General features: G+C 38.6%; 2 protein-coding genes and 1 long non-coding RNA gene across 19 annotated transcripts in view; 2 read left to right on the top strand and 1 right to left on the bottom strand.

Annotated features, from left to right (window-relative positions):
• Positions 1-8,110, top strand: part of magixb (MAGI family member, X-linked b) — a 66,223-nt gene extending 58,113 nt beyond the window's left edge. For 4 of the 7 annotated variants that reach the window (XM_083554723.1, XM_083554721.1, XM_083554722.1 and 1 more), the window contains 3 exons: positions 71-217; positions 2,435-2,573; positions 4,959-8,110. In XM_083554723.1, the coding sequence (XP_083410849.1) occupies positions 71-217; positions 2,435-2,573; positions 4,959-5,755 (1,083 nt within the window). In that variant the 3' untranslated portion in view covers positions 5,756-8,110. Of the gene's footprint in view, positions 1-70; positions 218-2,434; positions 2,574-4,330; positions 4,435-4,958 lie in introns of all 7 variants that reach the window. The other 3 variants (XM_083554726.1, XM_083554727.1, XM_083554724.1) reach the window with 2 other exon arrangements.
• The window catches only part of LOC310733489, a 49,645-nt gene extending 38,501 nt beyond the window's left edge, over positions 1-11,144 (bottom strand). For all 3 annotated transcript variants that reach the window (XR_014535760.1, XR_014535761.1, XR_014535762.1), the window contains exons 1-2: positions 10,622-11,144; positions 2,392-2,539 (exon numbers count right to left, since the gene is read on the bottom strand). This is a non-coding gene — a long non-coding RNA (uncharacterized lncRNA). The remainder of the gene's footprint in view (positions 1-2,391; positions 2,540-10,621) is intronic.
• An 80-nt stretch (positions 11,145-11,224) lies between these two features.
• Positions 11,225-20,483, top strand: part of iqsec2b (IQ motif and Sec7 domain ArfGEF 2b) — a 60,430-nt gene continuing 51,171 nt past the window's right edge. For 6 of the 9 annotated variants that reach the window (XM_083554712.1, XM_083554717.1, XM_083554715.1 and 3 more), the window contains exon 1: positions 11,225-12,458. In XM_083554712.1, coding sequence (XP_083410838.1) covers positions 12,013-12,458 — 446 coding nt within the window. In that variant the 5' untranslated portion in view covers positions 11,225-12,012. The remainder of the gene's footprint in view (positions 12,459-20,483) is intronic. The other 3 variants (XM_083554714.1, XM_083554713.1, XM_083554709.1) reach the window with 3 other exon arrangements.

The following is a 20,483-nucleotide window of genomic DNA, read 5'->3' as shown; positions in this document are numbered from 1 at the left end:
TAGGCTTTCAGGTATGTAGTGTATGACTACGTGAAAGCCTAATATATCTGTTCTCTGCCACCCATCCCAGGACTCATCACGGTACTACAGTGTGGAGCTTGAGAGAGGCCCCACTGGTTTTGGGTTTAGTCTCAGAGGAGGTAGTGAATATAACATGGATCTTTATGTTCTGGGTCTGATGGAAGGAGGACCAGCCTCGATTAGCCAGAAGATGCAGGTTAGTGGGTGTGCACATTTGCATGTACAGCGAATGACTAAAGGATTGCAGTAATAATTTGAAAATTTGCTACATTGCATTTGTAATAGTATTCAGATATAGAGCACAAACCAAGCCATGAAGTTCCAGGAATTGTCTTTAGACGTCTGAGACAGGATTGTATTGAAGCACAGATCTGGGGAAAGGTACAGAAATATTTCTGCAGCATTGAAGGTCCCAATGGGCACAGTGGCCTCCATCATCCTCATCTTAGTCAGGGAGGTGACCAAGAACCCGATGGTCACTCTGAAGGAGCTCCAATGTTTCTCTGTGGAGAGAGAAGAACCTGCCAGAAGAACAGTTATCACTGCAGCACTACACCAATCAGCGGCCTCTGACCATGAGAAACACAGATTAAACTCTTTGGCCTTAATGCCAAGTGCCATGTCTGGAGGAAACCAGGTACTGCTTATCACCTGGCCAATACCACTCTACAGTGAAGCATGGTGGTGGCAGCATCATGCTGTGGGGTGTTATTTAGCAGCAGGAACTGGGAGACTAGTCAGGATTGAGGGAACAATAAATGCAGAAATGTACAGAGACATCCTTAATGAAAACCTGCTCCAGAGCACTCTGGAGCTCAGACTGGGGTGACGGTTCATCTTCCAACAGGACAATAACTCTACACACACAGCCAAGATAACAAAGGAGTGCTTATGGGACTTTGTTGACTTTTTAAATGTCTTTGAGTGGCCAAGCCAGAGCCCAGACTTAAACAATTTGAGAGGTTCTGCAAAGAAGAATAAGAGAATCTGGCCTATAATAGGTGTGCCAAGTTTGTAGACTTGAGGCTGTAATTGGTGCCATTTATTTATTTTTTTTGCAAATATTGTAGAATTGAAAGGAAAATCATGATTTTAATCAATTTTTGAATAAGGCTATAACATAACAAAATGTGTAAAAAGTGAAGCCCTGTGAAACCTTTCCAGATGCACTGTATATTATATATTTTTACATTTATTGAATGTATATTTCCCATTTATCTAAATATAAGTTGCAATCTACAACAACTCAAAAAGTAGTCAGACTCTTTGATTAGTATTTTAGAAGAATTATTAGTTTTAGAATTAGTTTTGCTGGTTTGGATTTGTGCAGTTTCTTCCATTCTTCATGGTAGATCCTCTTAAACTCAAACAAATTGTATGGGGAAATGTCCATCTTCCTGTCTTACCATGGATGATCTACAGGGTTCAAGTCTAGGCTTTATGCAGGCCACTTAAACAAATTTATACAGTTGTCCTCAATCCACTTCACCATTGTCTTAGCTGTATGATTTGGTTAATTTTTGTGCTAAAAGGCATACCTTCACCTTCAGGTTGTGTCCATTCTGAAGACAGATTTCTTTAAAGAAATGTAGTCTGTAGTTGGCTGTATTCATCCTTCTCTCAATTCTAAAGAGTTTGCCCCATAATGCTACTGAGAAGCACACTGTACTTCATTATAGAGATGGCTTTAGCCAGGTGATGAGTGATATATGTTTTTTGCTAGACAAAGCTCTCAGAGAGTTTTATTTTGTCTAATTAGACCAGAGAATCTTCTTCACTTATGCTCTCAAATTACCATAAGTGTCTGCCATATGCATTTCACTTAGAGTGACTTTTTTCTGGTCACTTTGCCCAAAAGAAACAATTAATGGGAAATTCTTTGATGGCTGTCCTTCAAGCAGGTTCTTTCAATTTTAGGAGAAGTTCAGTTTGAGTGGCCCTTCTAGCCCTGTACAGAGGTCCATTTTGTTCCACACACATTTCATTTTATAAAGCAGACTGTACTCCAGAGAGCATTAGAAGTGGGTTTACACTTTTGCACAGATCTATGACACAGTTTCATTGTAAAGCTCTAAGGAGAGTTTCTTGAACTGCATGGCTTAGTTTTCAGGCTCACATGCACTGTGAATTGTGGGATTTATATTGTACACACTGGTGTATGTACTTGTAAATAATATTTCTATTGATTTACTTTGACCCAAGTGGACTCCAGTTTTAAAGACATCAAAGATAATAAAAATAAACATGATCAGTTAACACAGTGTTACTGTCAAGCCAACCTATCGTTTATTTAATTTTTCTGCTAATATAATAGTGTGTATGTTACTGAAGCTTTGGTGCATAATTACAGGTCAAACTTGTTTACCATACCTTTTACTGAAGCTTAACAGTGCAATACTGATGAATGTTGCAGGTGAGTGACCAGTTAGTGGAGATCAGTGGGAACAGCACAGCAGGTATGAGCCACAGTCAGGCTGTGGAGCAGATCAGGACTGCAGGCAATAAGATCCATCTTGTCCTGAAAAAAGGCAATGGATATGTTCCTGACTATGGTAAGTTTTCCTGGATGAGACATGATGAATGGTTATATCAATATGAGCAATAAGTTTCTTTAAAAGACTCTATATCTTAGGGGATCCAGTGCTTGTTTTGAAGGATGATTTGAGCAGAGCGTGTGATGAATGTGAGAGGATGATACTAGCAGACATTGCTGGACATAAATGCCAATGCTGTTTTGCTGTAATGATATAAAGCTGACAATTCTGGGTACTTAGGCTGCTCTTTTTCTTTCTTCTTGAATAGATTTAGAACATTTTCCCCTCTTTTTTTTGCTTTGATGTACAGTATCTCACAAACGTTTGTACACCCCTCACATTTCAGCAACCATTTTAGTAGATCTTCTCAAGGGACAATACTATAGAAATTAAACTCTATATTTTAAAGTAGTCAACGTGTAGCTTGTCTAGCAGTACAGATTCAATATAATAACTTAACATAAAGCCATTATTGTCAAAATAGCTGGCAGTAATAAGTGATAACAGCTGTACGTCGCTAAACATGCAAAGCCACAGGTCCTATTCATCATGTTCATGTTTTTGTCTGCTTGACAGGACCATACAAATTTGTGTCTCTTGTATTAGAACAGTTCAAATTTGGTAATTTGAGTAAAATTCTCTCATACTGACCACTGGATGTTTAACATGGCATCTCATGGCAAAGAACTCTCGGAGGATTTAAGAATTAGAATTGTTGCTCACCACAAAGATGGTTTCGGGCATAAGAAGATCGGTAACACCCTGAAACTGAGTTACAATGCAGTGGCCAGGGTCATCCAGAGGTTGATCAATAACGTTGAGTCCTGGTGCTGTGCGTCAGTTGCAGAAGCTGCTTCAAAAAACAGATGCCTGAGTGCTGCCAGCGTTGCTTTAGAGGAAGGTCTGCTTGTCAGTGCTCAGACCATACGCCACACACTCAAACAAGTCGGTTTACATAGCCGACATCCCAGAAGGAAGCTGACTCACAAGAAAGCCCTTACAGTTTGCTCAAGACAACCTGTCCAAGAGTTTGAATTACTGAAACCATGTCATGTAGTCCAATGAGACTAAGATAAACTTGTTTGGCTCAGGTGGTGTCCAGCATGTGTGGCAACAACTTTCTTTTAGCAAGAAAATTGTGTCTTGCCTACAGCCAAGCATGGTGATGGTAGCATCATGGTCTGGGGCTGCATGAGTGCTGCTGGTACTGGGGAGTTATTATTGGGGGAGTGGAAGAGGATCCCAGGAACAACCTGTGCAGCTCTGGTGAATTCCACACCCAGGAAGATTAAAGCAGTGCTAGAGAACAATTGTGCTCTCACAAAAAAAATGGACACTTTGGACACCATTTTTACATGTTCACTTAGGGTGCACTCACTTTTGTTGCCAGTTATTTAGACAATAATGGCTGTATCCACACTGCTATACAGGCTGGACATCAACTACTCTAAAATATATCCAAGTTTCACTTCTATAGTATTGTCCCTTGAGAAGATATATTAAAATGGTTGCTGAAATGTGATGGGTCTACTAACTTTTGTGAGATACTGTACATATATACACTTTTATTAATTTGTATTAATTATTTTCCTGTTCTTCCCTTCTATTCCTGAGAAATGTAATTTCTTGCCTCCCACTGTTTTGTAGCTCTTGGATCTTCTGTCTTCTTTTCACTATCCTTTAACATTCTTTTTTATTTAAAATGTTTGTCAACCTCTGCTCTTATTCTCTACATTCTTTCCTCTCTCCCTTTTCTTTCTCTGTTTGTCTCTCAGTGGAGCTTTCCAGTCTTTCTCTCTGTATGACCAACTCAAAACTGGGCGAGCCTTGTTTCTATGTGATTGGGCGGACCGAGAACACGCGGTTGGTAGTCGTTCCTGTTAGTTCTCCTATTTTCCTGTTTTTTCTACCTTTCTGTCTCTGTTTTATATTGTATTGGGGCTCTTTAACCACGTTTGAAAATCCTCTATTGAGCATTTTGAGTCTGGAAACCTGTGCTGTCTAATGATAATGTAACTAATACTAGTGTTTTTGAGTAGAGCAGCCTGTATGGAAACCAAAATAATAAATCAGTATGCAATTTAGTAAAGCATATAACCATTAAACAAATAAATTTTTTAAATGTTATTGTTTTTTATTTTAATTTTGGAAAATAATGTATATTAAATTGACATGACTGCATGTAAAGGCAAACAAGATAAGAGATAAACTTAGAACAGGTGCATACATTATCTATAAGAGCAACGACAAGACACACACCATCACCTGCATGTATGTACATATAAATGTTGTATGTGCATGTGCTTGTCTGTTTGAAGTTGTCAGCTATTAAATCCCATGTGACACTGCTTAGACACTCGTAATTATCTTAATTGTATCTTTTAAATCTTTTCCTTTCTTTAGGCCATGATCACAGAGCAGCCGTCTCCTCCCTGTCCTCAGCCCTGCAGCCGCATCTGGCTGCAGTGAATCAACATTACCGCCATGTGCATTATACGTCCAGCCCTCCAAGAACAGGCAGGACCAGCGGCCAGAGAGGAAGGACAGAAATCGAAGGCTGGGAGGAGAGCCCCAAACAAACACACGTCACAGGTCAAAGGTCAAAAGATAGGAGGAGGAGACAAAGGTCCCACAGTTTACCCAGAAGCATCCTAATAGGAAACAGCGATGGAGAGGATATCACTGAACCAGTGACAAGAGGACGCCATAGGCAGAGAGAGAGAAGAAAAAAGGCAATGGGAAGGAGTAAAAGTGAGGAGAGAACGAGACAGTCAAAATATGAGACAGAGGATGAGATTCAAAGAGAGGAGGACCAGCAAGACAGCAAAAAAATGGACATGCCCATTTATAATCAGCAGGTCACAGAGTTGCACACCAAGGAGTTAGGAGAAGGGGAAAACAATCTGTTTTTGCGAGAGAACTGTGAGGAGAAGGTGAGCTCTTGGGGAAATTTGGGAGGAGGAAAGCGCACGGTGAGGAGAAATGGTCAGGAGATAGAAGGAAAGTTGAAAAGTAAGACAGAGCAAGTACTGCCAAATGTTTTGGCGAGTCAGACCACACAGCAGTGTGAAGATGACATTCAAACTTATGTTGGCATGTGCTTGCCAGGGCAAGATAAGAAGCAGTTTAACCACCTCACTGACCCACAGTCCCCATTCTCTTTTCTCATGCCCCGTGAACTCCAATTCACAAAGCCATAATCTAAAATGGGGCTGTTGAATGCTAGTGTTCAAGCTGCCAGTCTAATGTAAGTGTCTGCCTATGGAAGGTATAGTTCAGGAGCCACAAGCACCAGAGCACCAGGTCCCTGGCTTAAATCCAGTCTGCTCCATAGTGAGTATGACAGAAATGGACTTACAGGTAGAGCACAGGAGCAAACAGTGAGAGAGAATTCCATCACCTGACATAGTGCTGAATTGATGTAATTTTTGCCACGTAATATCATCAGGTCAGCTAAGCGAAATATTGAAAAGATTTAAATAGGCTATTATAAACTGGCTATTATAATTGTTGTGTCACAATAACATTTTCGAATGAGAATGAGACTGTTCAGGGTTTTTCTGTATACCTTCGGAGAATACAGCCATAGAGTGGTCCTTACTAATAATTGTTAAATAAGAAGAATATAAAGTAAAATTACTTTACTTCCTCAGTAAAAAGCTTGAGGGAGGTATTCTGTCCTCATGTTTTTGGCATACTTTGTGCCTTTTTTCTGTTCTGTTTGTTGTGTGCTACTTGTCCTCTTAGCTCTTGGCCAATTTTGCTCTTTTCTCTCCGCTCTATAATTGTATATACAAGATTGTTATTTAAGAAAGAAAGACTGGTTGAATAAGGATATAGTTTTGTCTCAGAATTAGGGGCAAACAAGAAGCAATAAAATGCCTCAAGCCAAAATTTTTATATGCAAAAAAAATTATTGCTATGTCTTATGTATACATTTCTCATTATAAATAATATGTATGTATATAAATCATTTTGGATTGTGATGCTGGAGGAAACAGGTGACAGGGTGATGTGACAGACAAATATCAGGATTTACCATCAGCTCCAGAAGCTGATTACTTTCCTATAACAGCATGACCCAAAGTGTTTTATTCCTCTTATACCACAGCATTCCCAACGATTACGACATTTTATTTATTAATAAACGACGTGCCATGCGCAACCATCTACGGCTACATTCAACATCCGCAAACTTGTTTTTCCATCATTTAGCAGCTATGAATAGTCGTTCCCTCAACAGCCAATCTTTTCTTTCTCTTGAAGCTAATAAGACAAAAAAAGCAGCTTGTCGGAATACGGAGGAGCCACAAATCTCAAAATTTTACTTGCATTGTTTTTGTCTCTGGAATTCTCACTCAAATATGGAATACAACATTTGGTCTGTGAACATACTACTGTGTATTAACAACATAGCATGTTAATGTGGGTGTTTACTACATGCTATTATGCTTTTTGAAGTGAACCTTATTAGTGAACCTTATTATTTTGTGGCTCAGTTAAACATCACCTTGTCACTTGACAATAGTCCATATGACCTCACTGACCTCGGTTTGAGCCTAGAATATGAATGCTTGATGAACGATAAGCCATTGCCTCTGGCAATAACCACATGACCGACATTTTCTATTGCCTGTGAAAGTCACATTGTCCTACAACGTCCATTGTTAAAAATTTAAATTACACTATGCAGCAGCGACGTGAAGGATTTAAGGAGGAACAGAAATAGCCAGTAGCCACTGAGTGTCACTACACATTTTAATCTCAAACTCAGAGATCATGCAACAGTAACTGAAAGTGCCCTCTGTGTTCCAACACAACATATTCAAGACATTAGTCCCCATCTCCTTCCTCCTTCTTTTGACATTCTGCACTGGACGGATATGCACCGAATGGACTGATTTTAAACAGTTTGTTTTATTGATCATTCCTGTTTTACCAAAGACTACAGAAAATCTTTGTAGCTGGAATCACAAGCCTCTGTTTGCAAACTGTGAAAAGTCTCTCTTGAAAGTGGTTGTCAAGGTGATGAGGGGGACATTTTTCTGTGTTTTGTGTCTTTTACTTGTCATGTCAAAAAAACGATCAAACAAGGGCAATGGACTTCAATACATGTGTAATGCTGCTATTCAGCCCTAAACCCGTGTAGATGAATTATTAACTACTTAGTGTTCTTTCCTATACCTCAGGAGAAATACTCAGATGGACATTTGAAATGGTTTTTTTTTCTCCAGAGGTATGAGATGCAAGTAGGTTTAGAAAAGAACTAATACTTTTGTACTTAATAATACTAGAGTGCCAGATGCCAAACGTAAACTAGTAACCAGTATGATGTCACCATTTTGAAGCGTTCGTATAACCGTATAGTTTCTACATACCCAGCAGGTCTGGGCTAAGTATCAGTCTCAGTGTGTGCTGTGTGTGCTGTAAAGTAAGAGCATTTATAACCCTATCATAGGAAAAAGGATACGAGCCAGTGCCAGATGCAGCTTTACATTTAAGATCCTTTGCTTTCTTTTGCTATATAAATAAATAAATATATAAATATGTCTATGGCCATGTATGTATTGTAACTAATATATATATATATATATATATATATATATATATATATATATATATATATATATATATATATATATATATATATATATATATCTGTGTGAATATCTAACAGGTGTACAGTTTATTATCAACATGAATATTACATATATATTATTATATTTCTTTTTCGACTATGTTATATACAGATGTAACCAAAATTCTAATTGTATTAATATAAATTATATTCAAGTAATAAAGATTCATGTATCTACTATAATAGACAAGGACTTTTCTTTAAGCTTTTCATGTTGTACCCTGGTCTTGGCAAACATTAGTTTTATTAGGTGGAATGAAATCCAGACAAAACAAGAACAAAATATTCCATTAAAACACTTGCGCATTGCATTGTCTTGTTTTAAATGGCAACCTGCAAATCTGAACACCAGATGGAAGCAAAGTACTTCATGCGTATGACCATAAATCTGACTATGCCACACTTGTACATATACTGTACACTCATAAACTGTTAAAGCTGTTGAGCTTACAGATCTTTTCTCTATGCTTATTAAACTGAACTGGATGTAGGACAGGAGAAAGAAGTTGCATTTTAACAGTTTTTATATTTGAACAAAAAAAATGTCTGTCTTTTATAAATCAGTTAAAATGGGCAAAAATGTATTGCTTCATTTATTATATAATCTAATGTAAAAAATTGTTATGATGCATCAGTTAAGATTATTAATATAATTATTATTTGATTTGGATTTTAAAGCATTTATTAGTTAAACCTCACCGTTATCTAATCAGTCGGATGAAAAAACATCTGCTGAGAAGTGAATGGCCTTCAGCAGGTAGAACACTGCCCTATGTATCTCTCTCTGTTCTCTTTCTTATGTTTTTTTTTTTTAAATACCCAATGCCAATTAAGCACTTGCATCCATAACATTTTAGCATCAACCATTTTACAGTCATATCTCAGCTGTAAGCTAACTCTGGCTGATTAAAAACAGACTCCTGATAAAACTGGCCTTACAAAATCTCTCCACCAAGTTGAGTGGAGGATGGTTGCCATGTTATTTTACACTGACTTGTTTATCCCCTGTCGAGAAAACTGTTAAGGTTTTTTTTTAGGCTATAGGCTGCCCCCATTTAAATGTTCTAATTGATTTGTTTAGGATTTTTGAGCAGTGCAGTTGTACAGAGGATAGTGTTGTACGTCATAATTTCATGTTGCTGAAGTTGTCTTTACCTAAGCAACCGATGCAGCAGCGCTTTAGTCAGATCCAGAGCTTATTATTTTATACTAATATCAACATTAAGCCTCTGCTATAACCCTCACTGAAATACACATAAATGTAGCTCCTTTGTATTCAGTCCAACATTTCCTGGTTCCATTATTTTAAAACCATATGTCTTATTAACATGATCGCTGAGGAAATAGTGAGTGACACAAGCAGCTGTGGCTCTTTAGCTTAAAGGAAACTTCACTGATATCTTATACACTACATGGTCAAGGTTTTGTGAACACCTAAACATAAGATTCATATGTACTTTTTGAACACCCCGTTCCACATTTAATCCCCTTTTGCTGTTATAATAACCTCCACTCTTCTGAGAAGATGTTCCACTAGATTTTGGGGTGTGCTTGTAACGATTTGCTCATACAGCTACAAGGGCATTCAAAAACCAGGTACTGATGTAGGGTGAAAAGACCTGGGGTGCATTCAGCGCTCCAATTCATACCAAAGTTGTTCAGGGTTGAGGTCAGAGGTCTATAGCAGTCCATTTAGGATCTTTCACTCCAACCCATGTGTAGCAAATCTTCATGGAGCTGGCTTTGTGCTGGAACAGGAAAATCATGCTGGAACAGGTTTGAGTCTTCTAGCCCAAAGTGAAGGCAGTGGCGTGTCTTAATATGCGGTTCATATAGTGAATAAATAAGATTTTTACCATTATATCCCGAATAACAGCATTTCCCTGTAACCTGGATACAGCACACAACTGGTTTCTTCTCTAAGGAATGACAAGAACACACCAGCAAACAACAAACAACACCAGAATCACTAAATGTCAAAAATATGGTGGATTTTTCTTTTAGGAGAGAGAGAGAGAGAGAGAGAGAGAGAGAGAGAGAGAGAGAGAGAGAGAGAGAGAGAGAGAGAAAGAGAGAGAGAGAGAGAGAGAGAAAGAGGAAGGAAGGCAGAGGTTTTCTTAAAACACTTAGGTAATTGATGGAGAAGGCGGAAGGCAGAGAGAAAGAGAGATTGAAAGGGAAAGAGCTCCCTTATCCATCACAGAACAGGATGGACGCTTGGGACTGGAATATATTTCAGCGTGACTTTCTTTATCTGAGCATCTAAGAGACTTTTGGGTGTTTAATTAAAACTGTGTGAAAGTGTGTAACACAGCGTTTGTGTGTGCGTGTGTGTGTGTGTGATGTTTGATGATGTTCCTCCACCACTTCACCAGCACTGCAGACGCACGGCTCAACCAACAGGAGCGCGCGTAGGTAAGAGACGCACCTGCGAAGCTGCCATACGAATCGTGACGCCGAGGAGCAGCGTTGTGTAGCGTCGTAGAGGGGTTTCTTTTTTCTTTTCTTTTTCCTCCCTTCACGTCTTTCCTTCTCCGCAGTGATTGTGTGTGTTTGTGTAACACTGCGTGTCGGTCGGTCGATTTTGCAACAAAAACAATTCCACACAACACACGAGCAAGACCTGCGAATGAGTAAAAGTGAGTGACTGGAAAGAAAGAAATGACCAAATGGATACTGATTTACCAATTTGACGAGTCACCGCCTGAACTTTCGGTCGTTCCGACGCATATTTTTTTTGTCATTTCTTCACTTTTGTTTTTATGACAAATTTCTGTTGAAAAAGAAGAAAAGAAGTGGTTTTAACGGCGCGTCAGCCTGAGGGAAAGGACTGAACATGCGCGCGCATGAGCCCGCGCGTGCCAGCTGCGGGATCTTACCGCGAGTTACCTGAGAGGGGGGAAAAGGGCGGGAAGCGCGCGCTGGATTGAAATAATAATTATATATATATATATATATATATATATATATATATATATATATATATATATATATATATATATATATATATATATATAAATCTAACGGTCGGCGCAGCCTCGGAACAGAAAACATGGGGTGAGGAGAAGGAGAAAGAGGAATGAAGCTCTGTAAGTATCCATCTCAATAGGATACAATACAAAATACATATGTATCTAAATCTTCGCTTTGTTTTTACGTCAGTGTAGAACGACTTGTTTTTACACTTTCTTCTTCTTCATATGGATTTGCATCCGGTTTCAAGATAATAAATCATAAGATAAAGTTTTTTTTTTTTTATATTTAAGCCTCAAAGACTATTCAGATACACATTCTTGTTCTTGTTTATGGCCTCCTCCAGAAGCTCAGTGTGTGGGAGTTTGTGCTTAGTCCAGCAAAATGGTGGACTGACTTTTCTCCGATCTCTAAGTCAGTATCTGAGCATTTCCTTTCTCTCCTCACTTCTTCTTTAATGGATTTAAGTGCTGAAGAGGGCAAAGAAAGCCCTTTAGTTTTTTGTTTTTACCCCCTGCATACTTTTCTTAGGGCATTTTTCAGTACAAGCAGCTGCATGATGCACATCTGAGATGTAAAAACTGTTAATAACTCTTCGCAGCTACACTGATGAAGATTTCTTCCATTACTATTGCTCCAGTATTGGTCTCCAGTATGCCTTAGGACATCAACATGGACGATGACCTGGACTGTAACTGTAGTCACTTTAGTTGAACAGTCATAGTTGCAGTTTTTCATTGATTATCCAATATTTGGTCGAACCCCCCCACTTGACTTATTCAGTGGGGGGGGTTGAAAATCACACTTTCCAGGACTGATTTTGCCGCTGGCCCAAAGGCCTGGGCCATGGAGTCAAACCCAGACAGCCCTAGCCGGGCTGTGGAGTACCTTCTGGAGCTCAATAATATCATTGAGAACCAGGCAAAGCTGCTGGAGACGCAACGGCGGCGCATTGAAGAACTTGAGACACAGCTTGACCGGGTAAACCAGGAGAACAAGGACCTCCGTTTGGACAAGAAACCGGTACCTGACAGCTCCACACAAAACCACAATCATGAACAGAACTCCAAGTCCAGTGGACCATCGTCTTTGACAAACCACAATGCCAACAGTGTCCACCAAAACAGCAACAGTAACGTACCTTCATCTACAGTTCCTGGCCCCGCTCGGAGGACCCACACGAGGCTGAGCCGAGGCCTTTCGTGTGGTTCGGCTCCTGTGGAGAAGGAGAGGGGGAGGCTGGAGAGGAACGACAGCATTGGAACCAACAGCACATCTACTTTACAAAGGCAGTAAGTAGCTCAGGTTGCATCCATGTTGTATTGTACATCCCCCCCCATCCACTGCATATTGATGGCTAATGGGGTTTTTGGAGGCTTGAATTTCACTTTCATTGGATATGCCTTTCTGCGATGTATAGCTTGCCACTGTGTGGGCTGCTGTTATAATTTAAGAGTATCTGCCTTTGCTGTGTGGGAGTGCTAAACGAGCATGCTGATTTGTTGTAAAGGGTCGTGAGGCATGTGTGTGTGTGTGTGTGTGTGTGTGTGTGTGTGTGTGTGTGTGTGTGTGTGTGTGTGTATGTATATGTATATGTATATTTCTTGGTGGGAACCAAATAAAAAAAGCTCCTGAATGTTTGGCTTCTGCTGTAAAATTAGGGTTAGATTTAGGTGTAGCACATCGTGGATTAGCTACATTAATAATGATTTCAATGGAAAATCCTTAAAAGGAATAAAAGACAAATGTATGAGTGTCTGAAAGAAGTGCTTATATATTATGTATGGGATTTCTATATATAATGTGTTGAGAGAGTGTATTACTGTAATTAATGTGTATTCCTCTGCCTGGGCAATATAACAAATATCTGACATTGGCTGTTTTTGTCCAACAGTATGCCTGCTTTTATCTTGATAAATAATTTCCATCCCCTTGCAGACGTTTCCATGTATTGGAAACAAAATAAATTAGGTTTTGTCTTAATCACTGAAAGGTTAAGTTGTTTGCCAATGCTTTCCTGTGTCATTGGGTGAAATATGTCCTAATGAAAGGAACCACTACAGAGCGTAAGCCTCAGCATGTCTTCCTGCTTGCTAAAGTAAGCAGCCCTCTCAGCTCATATAATTATGTTTGCTCTCTTATTGCAGCCAGCTGCAGCTCAGCCCCATAGTTTCCTCTCAAGACTTTCTTGATTCTTCACCATGGTTCACTCTCCCACTTTTACAGTGTCTGTAAGACAGCTGGACAAAGAGATCTCGCTCTGAAGATTTTGACTGCGGAAACAAGGCTGTAACCTCACTGTAACATTGTGGGGATCAAACTATAACGATCAGGCATAACATCATGACCACCTGCCTAATATTGTGTTGGTCCCCATTTTGCTGCCAAAATAGTCCTGACCCGTAGAGAAATTACAGCATTAACTTCTTCAGCAACTTGAGCTACAGTAGCTCGTCTGTTGGATTGGACTAAGCTTGCCTGCCTACGCTCCCTGCATGCATCAATGAGCCTTGTTGTCGGGTCACCCCTGTTCCTTTCTTGGACCACTTTTGATAGATACTGAACACTGCAGATCCGGAACATCCCAAAAGAGCTTCAGTTTTAAGATGCTCTGACACAGTCGTCTAGCCATCACAATTTGTCCCCTGTCAAACTTACTCAAATCTTTATGCTTGCCCATTTTTGCTGCTTCTAACACTTCAACTTTGAGGACAAAATGTTCACTTGCTGCCTAATATATCCCACCCACTATCAGGTGCCATGATGAAAAGATAATCAGTTTAATTCACTTCACAGCTCATAATGTTATAATGTTATAATGTCATAATGTTATGTCTGATCAATGTATATAGTGATGACTTAAAAAACATCCCAGGGTATATTACCCGCTATGTTTTAGTTTGAATTTTACATCAAACTTTTTAATCTCTCACGATTCCTTCTTTGAGTACTAGAAGAGTATATAAGCACATTTTTTTATGTCAGTTTCTTAGACAGGAAAATTTACTGAAAGGATATCAGGTAACCATGTTCATTAAACCTATTTACAGTATGCTTACATTCATTTTTAATCTTATATGTCCCAAGCCCGGATAAATGGGGAGGGTTGCGTTAGGAAGGGCATCCAGCGTAAAACATGTGCCAAATCAAACGTGCGGAGGATCCGCTGTGGCGACCCCTAACCGGAGAAGCTGAAAGAAAGAAAGAAAGAAAGAAAGAAAGAAAGAAAGAAAGAAAGAAAGAAAGAAAGAAAGAAAGAAAGAAAGAAAGAAAGAAAGAAAGAAAGAAAGAAAGAAAGAAAGAAAGAAAATATAAAGTGCTAAAAATATCTCTATGTCTTGTCACATTCATAATGATGCTTTATGTTACAAGAATCTCTTGAATGTTTGCATCTCTTGAAACCCTGGTTTAAAGTTTCTCCCGTAAAACATTTGTAAATATTCTCCTACTCTTTCACCATTCAAACTAAAGTATCGCTTCTGTAAAGCCCTCCCGTTTTTCATTTGATTAGCCATCTCTAACATTTTGACATTGTTGAGACCTGTTAGACTGCAGAGCCAGACTTCAAATATGCAACTTCTTTTACTTTTAGTTTTCATCCACACATTTACAAAATTTTGCAAAAATTACACACAGTTACACAAAGTTGCTTAAAAAATCTCATCTCAAAAATTTCATTTTTGGCAAATTGGTATATTCAGAGTGTAATTTGTCAGTGATTTTTTACTTGGTAAACACATGTTAGAGAAATTTGAACAGATAGAGTTAAAAATATGATAACATACCTCTCACCTCCCAAACCATGGCAGTATGTGGATCGGTTAGGATCAGTTGCCAACATTTATATATGCTGCCCTGTGATGGACTGATGTCACTTCCAGGGTGTGTCCAGGGAAGTATTAGTGCAAGCTCTGGGTTAGCGGGTTAGTTTGGGGGTTTAAGCTCCAGTATTGCCAAGCTGCCATCTGACCCTAACTTCCCAACATCACTGGGATGTGTGAAGAAAAAAAAAAATTAATAATTAATACTAAAGATTTTAAAACAAATAAACCACTTATTTAACCTGAAATTGAGGATCACTGAATACTGTACATTTCTTTCTGATCATTTGAAAACATTATGACATTCTCTTATTTTTTCATTAATTAGACATGAAATTTCTGAAAGTTTAATTTAGTCCTTCATGATAGATGTCTTTAACACTATAGTACATGTATATATATGTATTTTATTTTGGTATATTCACATTTATTGTAACAGTTTGGGGAAATTACATATGGCTGAAATGGCCAGGTGTCCCAATATTTTAGTTCATATAGCGAATCTGTGAGGGTCAATATAGCAGGAAAGCCACGGCTATAAACTTAATCATAACTTACTTTATTCGTTTTTTTATTTATATTAGAAATGTGTTCTATTGCTTAATTTAACTAACTCTTTTAATAAGAAACTCAATCTCGTAATATTTATCAGACCCTTATGATATACAACTATGACAACGTTTTTAATGCCACATAAAAAAATAAAGAAATCTAAGATTAAGAAATCCAAATTCGTAGCAATACGAGAATAAAGTTTTAATATTTTAAACCCAGACCCCGGCTGAAGTTTTGGTGACGTCCAGCATAGCTCATGGTCGATTTCTTTGATCAACATCCTCGTAGTTTCTTGAGCGACAACATATCCTCTTCGAAAAGCACGCAGGTGTAACCATCGATATAATTCAGACTGCACAAAGGAGGTAATTTCCTCAAAGTTTCTTTTCTTCTGAATAAATTAATTTCCTACATAACCACTGCAGTGTCTGTTTGCTAATTATTGATTACTAATTACTACTAATAACTCGCAATATCCCTATTGCTAATTCTTAACCAAAAGTAGGATTTAACCAAATCTCCACATCTATTTTATGCAACAAAAAATTACCACTTTATTCATAGTTTCTACTTTATTCTCAAAATATTTAGACTTTATTCTCGCATTGCTGCGACTTTATTCTCGTGGTTAGTTTTGTTTTTATTTTTTACTTGGAATTGAAATGCTGCCTTACTACATACAGTATATCATCCCCTTTACGTTCAAAGATAGCTATGTAAAATTATGATTAATATTCATTCACACCTCTGTGCGTCACACTTATTACACATACACTTACATGTGTTCACCCCCTCCTTTATTCCCTGTACTCCCACGAGGCTAGTTAGTCATTAGAAAGTAACACATTATAGTTCTTTATGTAGGTGTCAAATGCTGTGGAGCTGGTTCAGTAGATCACAGACCTGTTTATGTGTGCATTTATTTATATGTCTGTAATCATTACATGGTATTACATAAGAGAAATAAGAAACCTCTTATATACCATAACAGCACTTAGCATTAATGAAAGTATATATGAATCTTATAATTATAGAAAACAGATTTGGACGATTCATTGCATAGGCAAGTATCTTTGTGTCTAGTAGAGCAAAGATATTTTAGGACCATCTTCTTTCCTTGCCTGGCAGCAAGCTGCATTGCTCTATCTTCTGTTTGCTCTTATATGCATAAAATTATAATGATTTGCTCCCGGATGATGTGAGTGAAAATGTAACAAATGTAATTATAACGGCATAAGAGTGAATTTCCCTGGCATTTTTATTTTTTGTGTAAAACTCGGTTGTCTTTGCTTTCCCTTACTCTTTGTCTTTCATCTCTGCCATCTGTCTTGTATTACAGTCAATTTCTCCACCTGAACTCATTCTCTCCCTCCTTTCTCTCTGACACTGCTGATAACAGATGGAGAATCAGCCTGTGTCCCACCGTTTTACTTTTAGAATGGTGCATGCTGAGAAGAGGTCTCTCTCTTTTCCACCCCCACGTTTACTATTCCAGCTTTGTTTTAGGCTTTTTCCTTTCCTGCCTTGACTTCCATCTCATTGTCCTTTCTGTTCTCTCTTTATTCCTTGTCACTTTCTGTATCTCATGTGTCTTTTTTCTTTCTTAGTAGCACTCTCCTTCACTTAGCACATCAGCAGAAGGTCATGGTAATACTGACAGTGCTAATTATTGACCTGCGTTTAGCTTTTAAATGCTACAGATGACACAGGCTCCTCAGCAGGCTTTCTCTCTCTCTCTCTCTCTCTCCTCTATGTCACTGTCTCCTGCGTTATGTTCCAGCTAGTCATTCATTCATTCATTCATCTTCTCCCGCTTATCCGTAATTCGGGTCGCGGGGGCAGCAGTCTAAGCAGATTCCCCAGACACTTCTCCGTGTCCAGGGATCGGGCTGTCAAGGCCCCCGCCTTCGACTGCTGCCCAATCCTCTCAGCACCGGTCCCTTACGGTCCCTCCTGCAGGTGGTGAGCCCACGGGAAGGCGGCCCCACGTCGCTCCGACGTCACGGTCCTTGATTTATTTTTCTCGTAAGGGTCCCCTGGAGCATAGAGGGTTAAGGGCCTTGCTCAAGGGCCCAAGAGTGGCAGCTTGGCGATACCGGGGCTTGAACCTCCGACCTTCCGATCGGTAACCCAGCGCCTTAACCGCTGGAGCCACCACTCCCCCGTTCCAGCTAGTCTATTCTATATTTGAAGAATTGAAGGTGTCATGAAAACTAATGAATGTTGAAATGTGTTGTTTATATACTCAATATGGGCCACGGAATTTAGTTTAGTATTAAGTTTAAACAATTTTTCTTTTCTACACACACTCTAATGCAGTATAAATGTGTCTTGCACAGTACTGCATATATTCTGGATAAAGTGGTTTTAAAAGTTAATGAGTTAATGGCTTGTGTGCAAAAACCCAGCTAGCAGTCAGTGGTTGTCAAAATTACTACATCTGCCAGAATCCTAAGCTGGTAATTACACCAGCTTCCAAGTACAATCAATTGATTGATCCTGTTGTAAATTTTGTTTACTTCTGTATAAGAAATGTTCCAATGAACCTCAGTCTTTTCTTTTGCTTTGCTTGGGTGCTTTCTGGCCAATAGGAAGCATCAATTTGAGGCTGAAAGAGTTATTTCAGTATCACTGTGGTCTGTGTATGATTTTGACTTTGTTCTTTTGATTTTTGCCTTTTGGTCTTTGATTTGTATTTTGTACTTTTAAGACACTTTTGCTTTTCATTTCTCTTCTTTCATATCTCCTATGACAAGAAGTGGCAGTGGCAGCCTTTTAACTACTTACAATTTAGTTTTAACTTTCCATACTTCATTTGAACTATAGTAGATTTTATATTTAAATATGCATTGAATGACAGGCTTGGAAAATGTGTTCTGAATGTCTGGTAAATGACCAGACGTAACTATGTGTGCTAAAAATGCCCTAATCCATATTCCTTACCAATTTTAATGAGCAGATTTCTTCTACTATGATTTCAGACATCTGTACAACAACATATGACAAAAATGGTGTTCTGTATAGTGCACATGGTGTGATGTTAATTATCTAGTGACTAGATTGTGAAATTACACATTTTAGGAAGTTGAGAGATGACAAAATAGAGTCATTTATTATATAGTGTAGCAGCTTGCTCAGAGCTGTTTAACACTTGCACTTGTCCAGCACTGTTCAGTAGAACAGGTGTGTTTACCAGGTTCTACAAAATAATTTCAACCCAACTACATCTAAAAGTTTACACAAAAGACTTGTATGGGAATGGTCACAGTGGTGCGCACACGCCATTCCCTCACACTTTTCCTCTTCCATCTTACAATAGAAAACAGTCCTATAAATTATGGGTTTGAAGGAAACTATTGCAGATAAGTAAATAAATTACATAGTGAAAACAGCAATATAGCTTCTTTGTTATGAATAATAATGTCTTGACATTTCAGATAGAAAGCATTAATAAGTAAGCGAACAGTGTGAATTTTAATATTGTTTAAGATTAAATGACCTATTTTGGAATCAGTCCACATTGGTGTAGGCTTTAACTGAACCTGTATTGGTCAGATAGTCATAAAAGTGTAGCAGTCTGCTCAGCATTACTAAACTAAAGGCAGCACAGCCATTTTTATTACTCATGTCTTTCTCTTTTGAGCAGATCCACACAATTCATTAATCTGGACCTGAGAGCAGTTCATTGTAATGAGAGATGCAGCACCTTTGAGACTCTTCGTGCTCTCTCTCTCTCTCTCTCTCTCTCTCTCTCTCTCTTTATCACTGTGCACTTAAACCTTATCTCCGACATGTGTACAATTTTCTACTATTGGTAACAGGTATTTTACATATTCTCCAAAAGCCTCACACTGTTGGCACAAGTGTTGTGTATAAGCTGAAGAGTGCTCGTTAGCAATATAATTTTGCTATATCGTTATATGTACTATGTACACTCACAAGCAATTTATGAACACATGTACCCCTGCTCGTTCATACAATTACCCATTCAGCCAATCATGTAGCAGACCAGTGCATAAAATCATGCAGATAAAGGTCAAGAACTTCAGCTGATGTTCTCATCAAATATCAGATTGTAGAAAATTGCAATCTCAGTGCCTTTAACCTGGCATGGTTGTTGTTGGCAGATAGGCAGGTTTGAGTATTTCAGAATCAGCGGATCTCTGGAAATTTTTGCACACGAGATTATAGAGCTAATACAAAATCAATCCAATGAGCAGTTGTTCTGTGGGCGGAAATGCGTTGTTGACTAAAGAGGTCAGTAGTGAATGACCAACCTGGTTTTAACTGGCAAATAAGCACTCTTTTAATCTGGTTAGCAGAAAAGCGTGATCTATGAATGCACATTTGAAAAAAGTGATGCCAACTAGGGCTGTAACGATTCCTAGAGTAACTTAATTACAAAAATACATTAAGGAAATTATTTTGCCTCGATGCTTTGTTTAGTCCATTTAACTGCACATGGAGCACTGCGTTTCCCACGGACCATTATTACTGTTGCACCAGCCGCTAAACTCTAACGCTTTGGACAGGAAAACACAGAAGACTTTGCAGAATAAAAAATGGAGGAACAGAGAGAAAATGGTGAGAGGTGAGGAGAAGATTGATAAGAAAGCTTTACACATTGAGAATGAAGTGGGATACAATCAATAGAATCTCTTGGTATCAAACTAAGCCTCCGATTCCTGGCGAGAACTCTGTCTAACAATCAGCTCTGGAGGAGACAGAACAAATACAGATGAAGCAGAGGATGCACCAGATGCACCAGAAATGGATGGGATGTTTATGATAAATAAAGTCAGAATTTCGAGAGAAAATGTCAGAATTAGGCAAATTTGTAGAAACAGGCTTCCATAGGATTCAGCCAAAAAAAAGAGACAGAAAGTTTTCAAAGTTTGGCATCAATTTAAACTAAAACATAAAGAAAACAATATACAGTGT

This window comes from Silurus aristotelis (assembly GCF_946808225.1).
Source record: "Silurus aristotelis genome assembly, chromosome: 11".
Taxonomy (NCBI): Eukaryota; Metazoa; Chordata; class Actinopteri; order Siluriformes; family Siluridae; genus Silurus; species Silurus aristotelis.
Note: the sequence above shows the minus strand (reverse complement) of the source record. Positions and strands in the feature narration are given on the sequence as shown.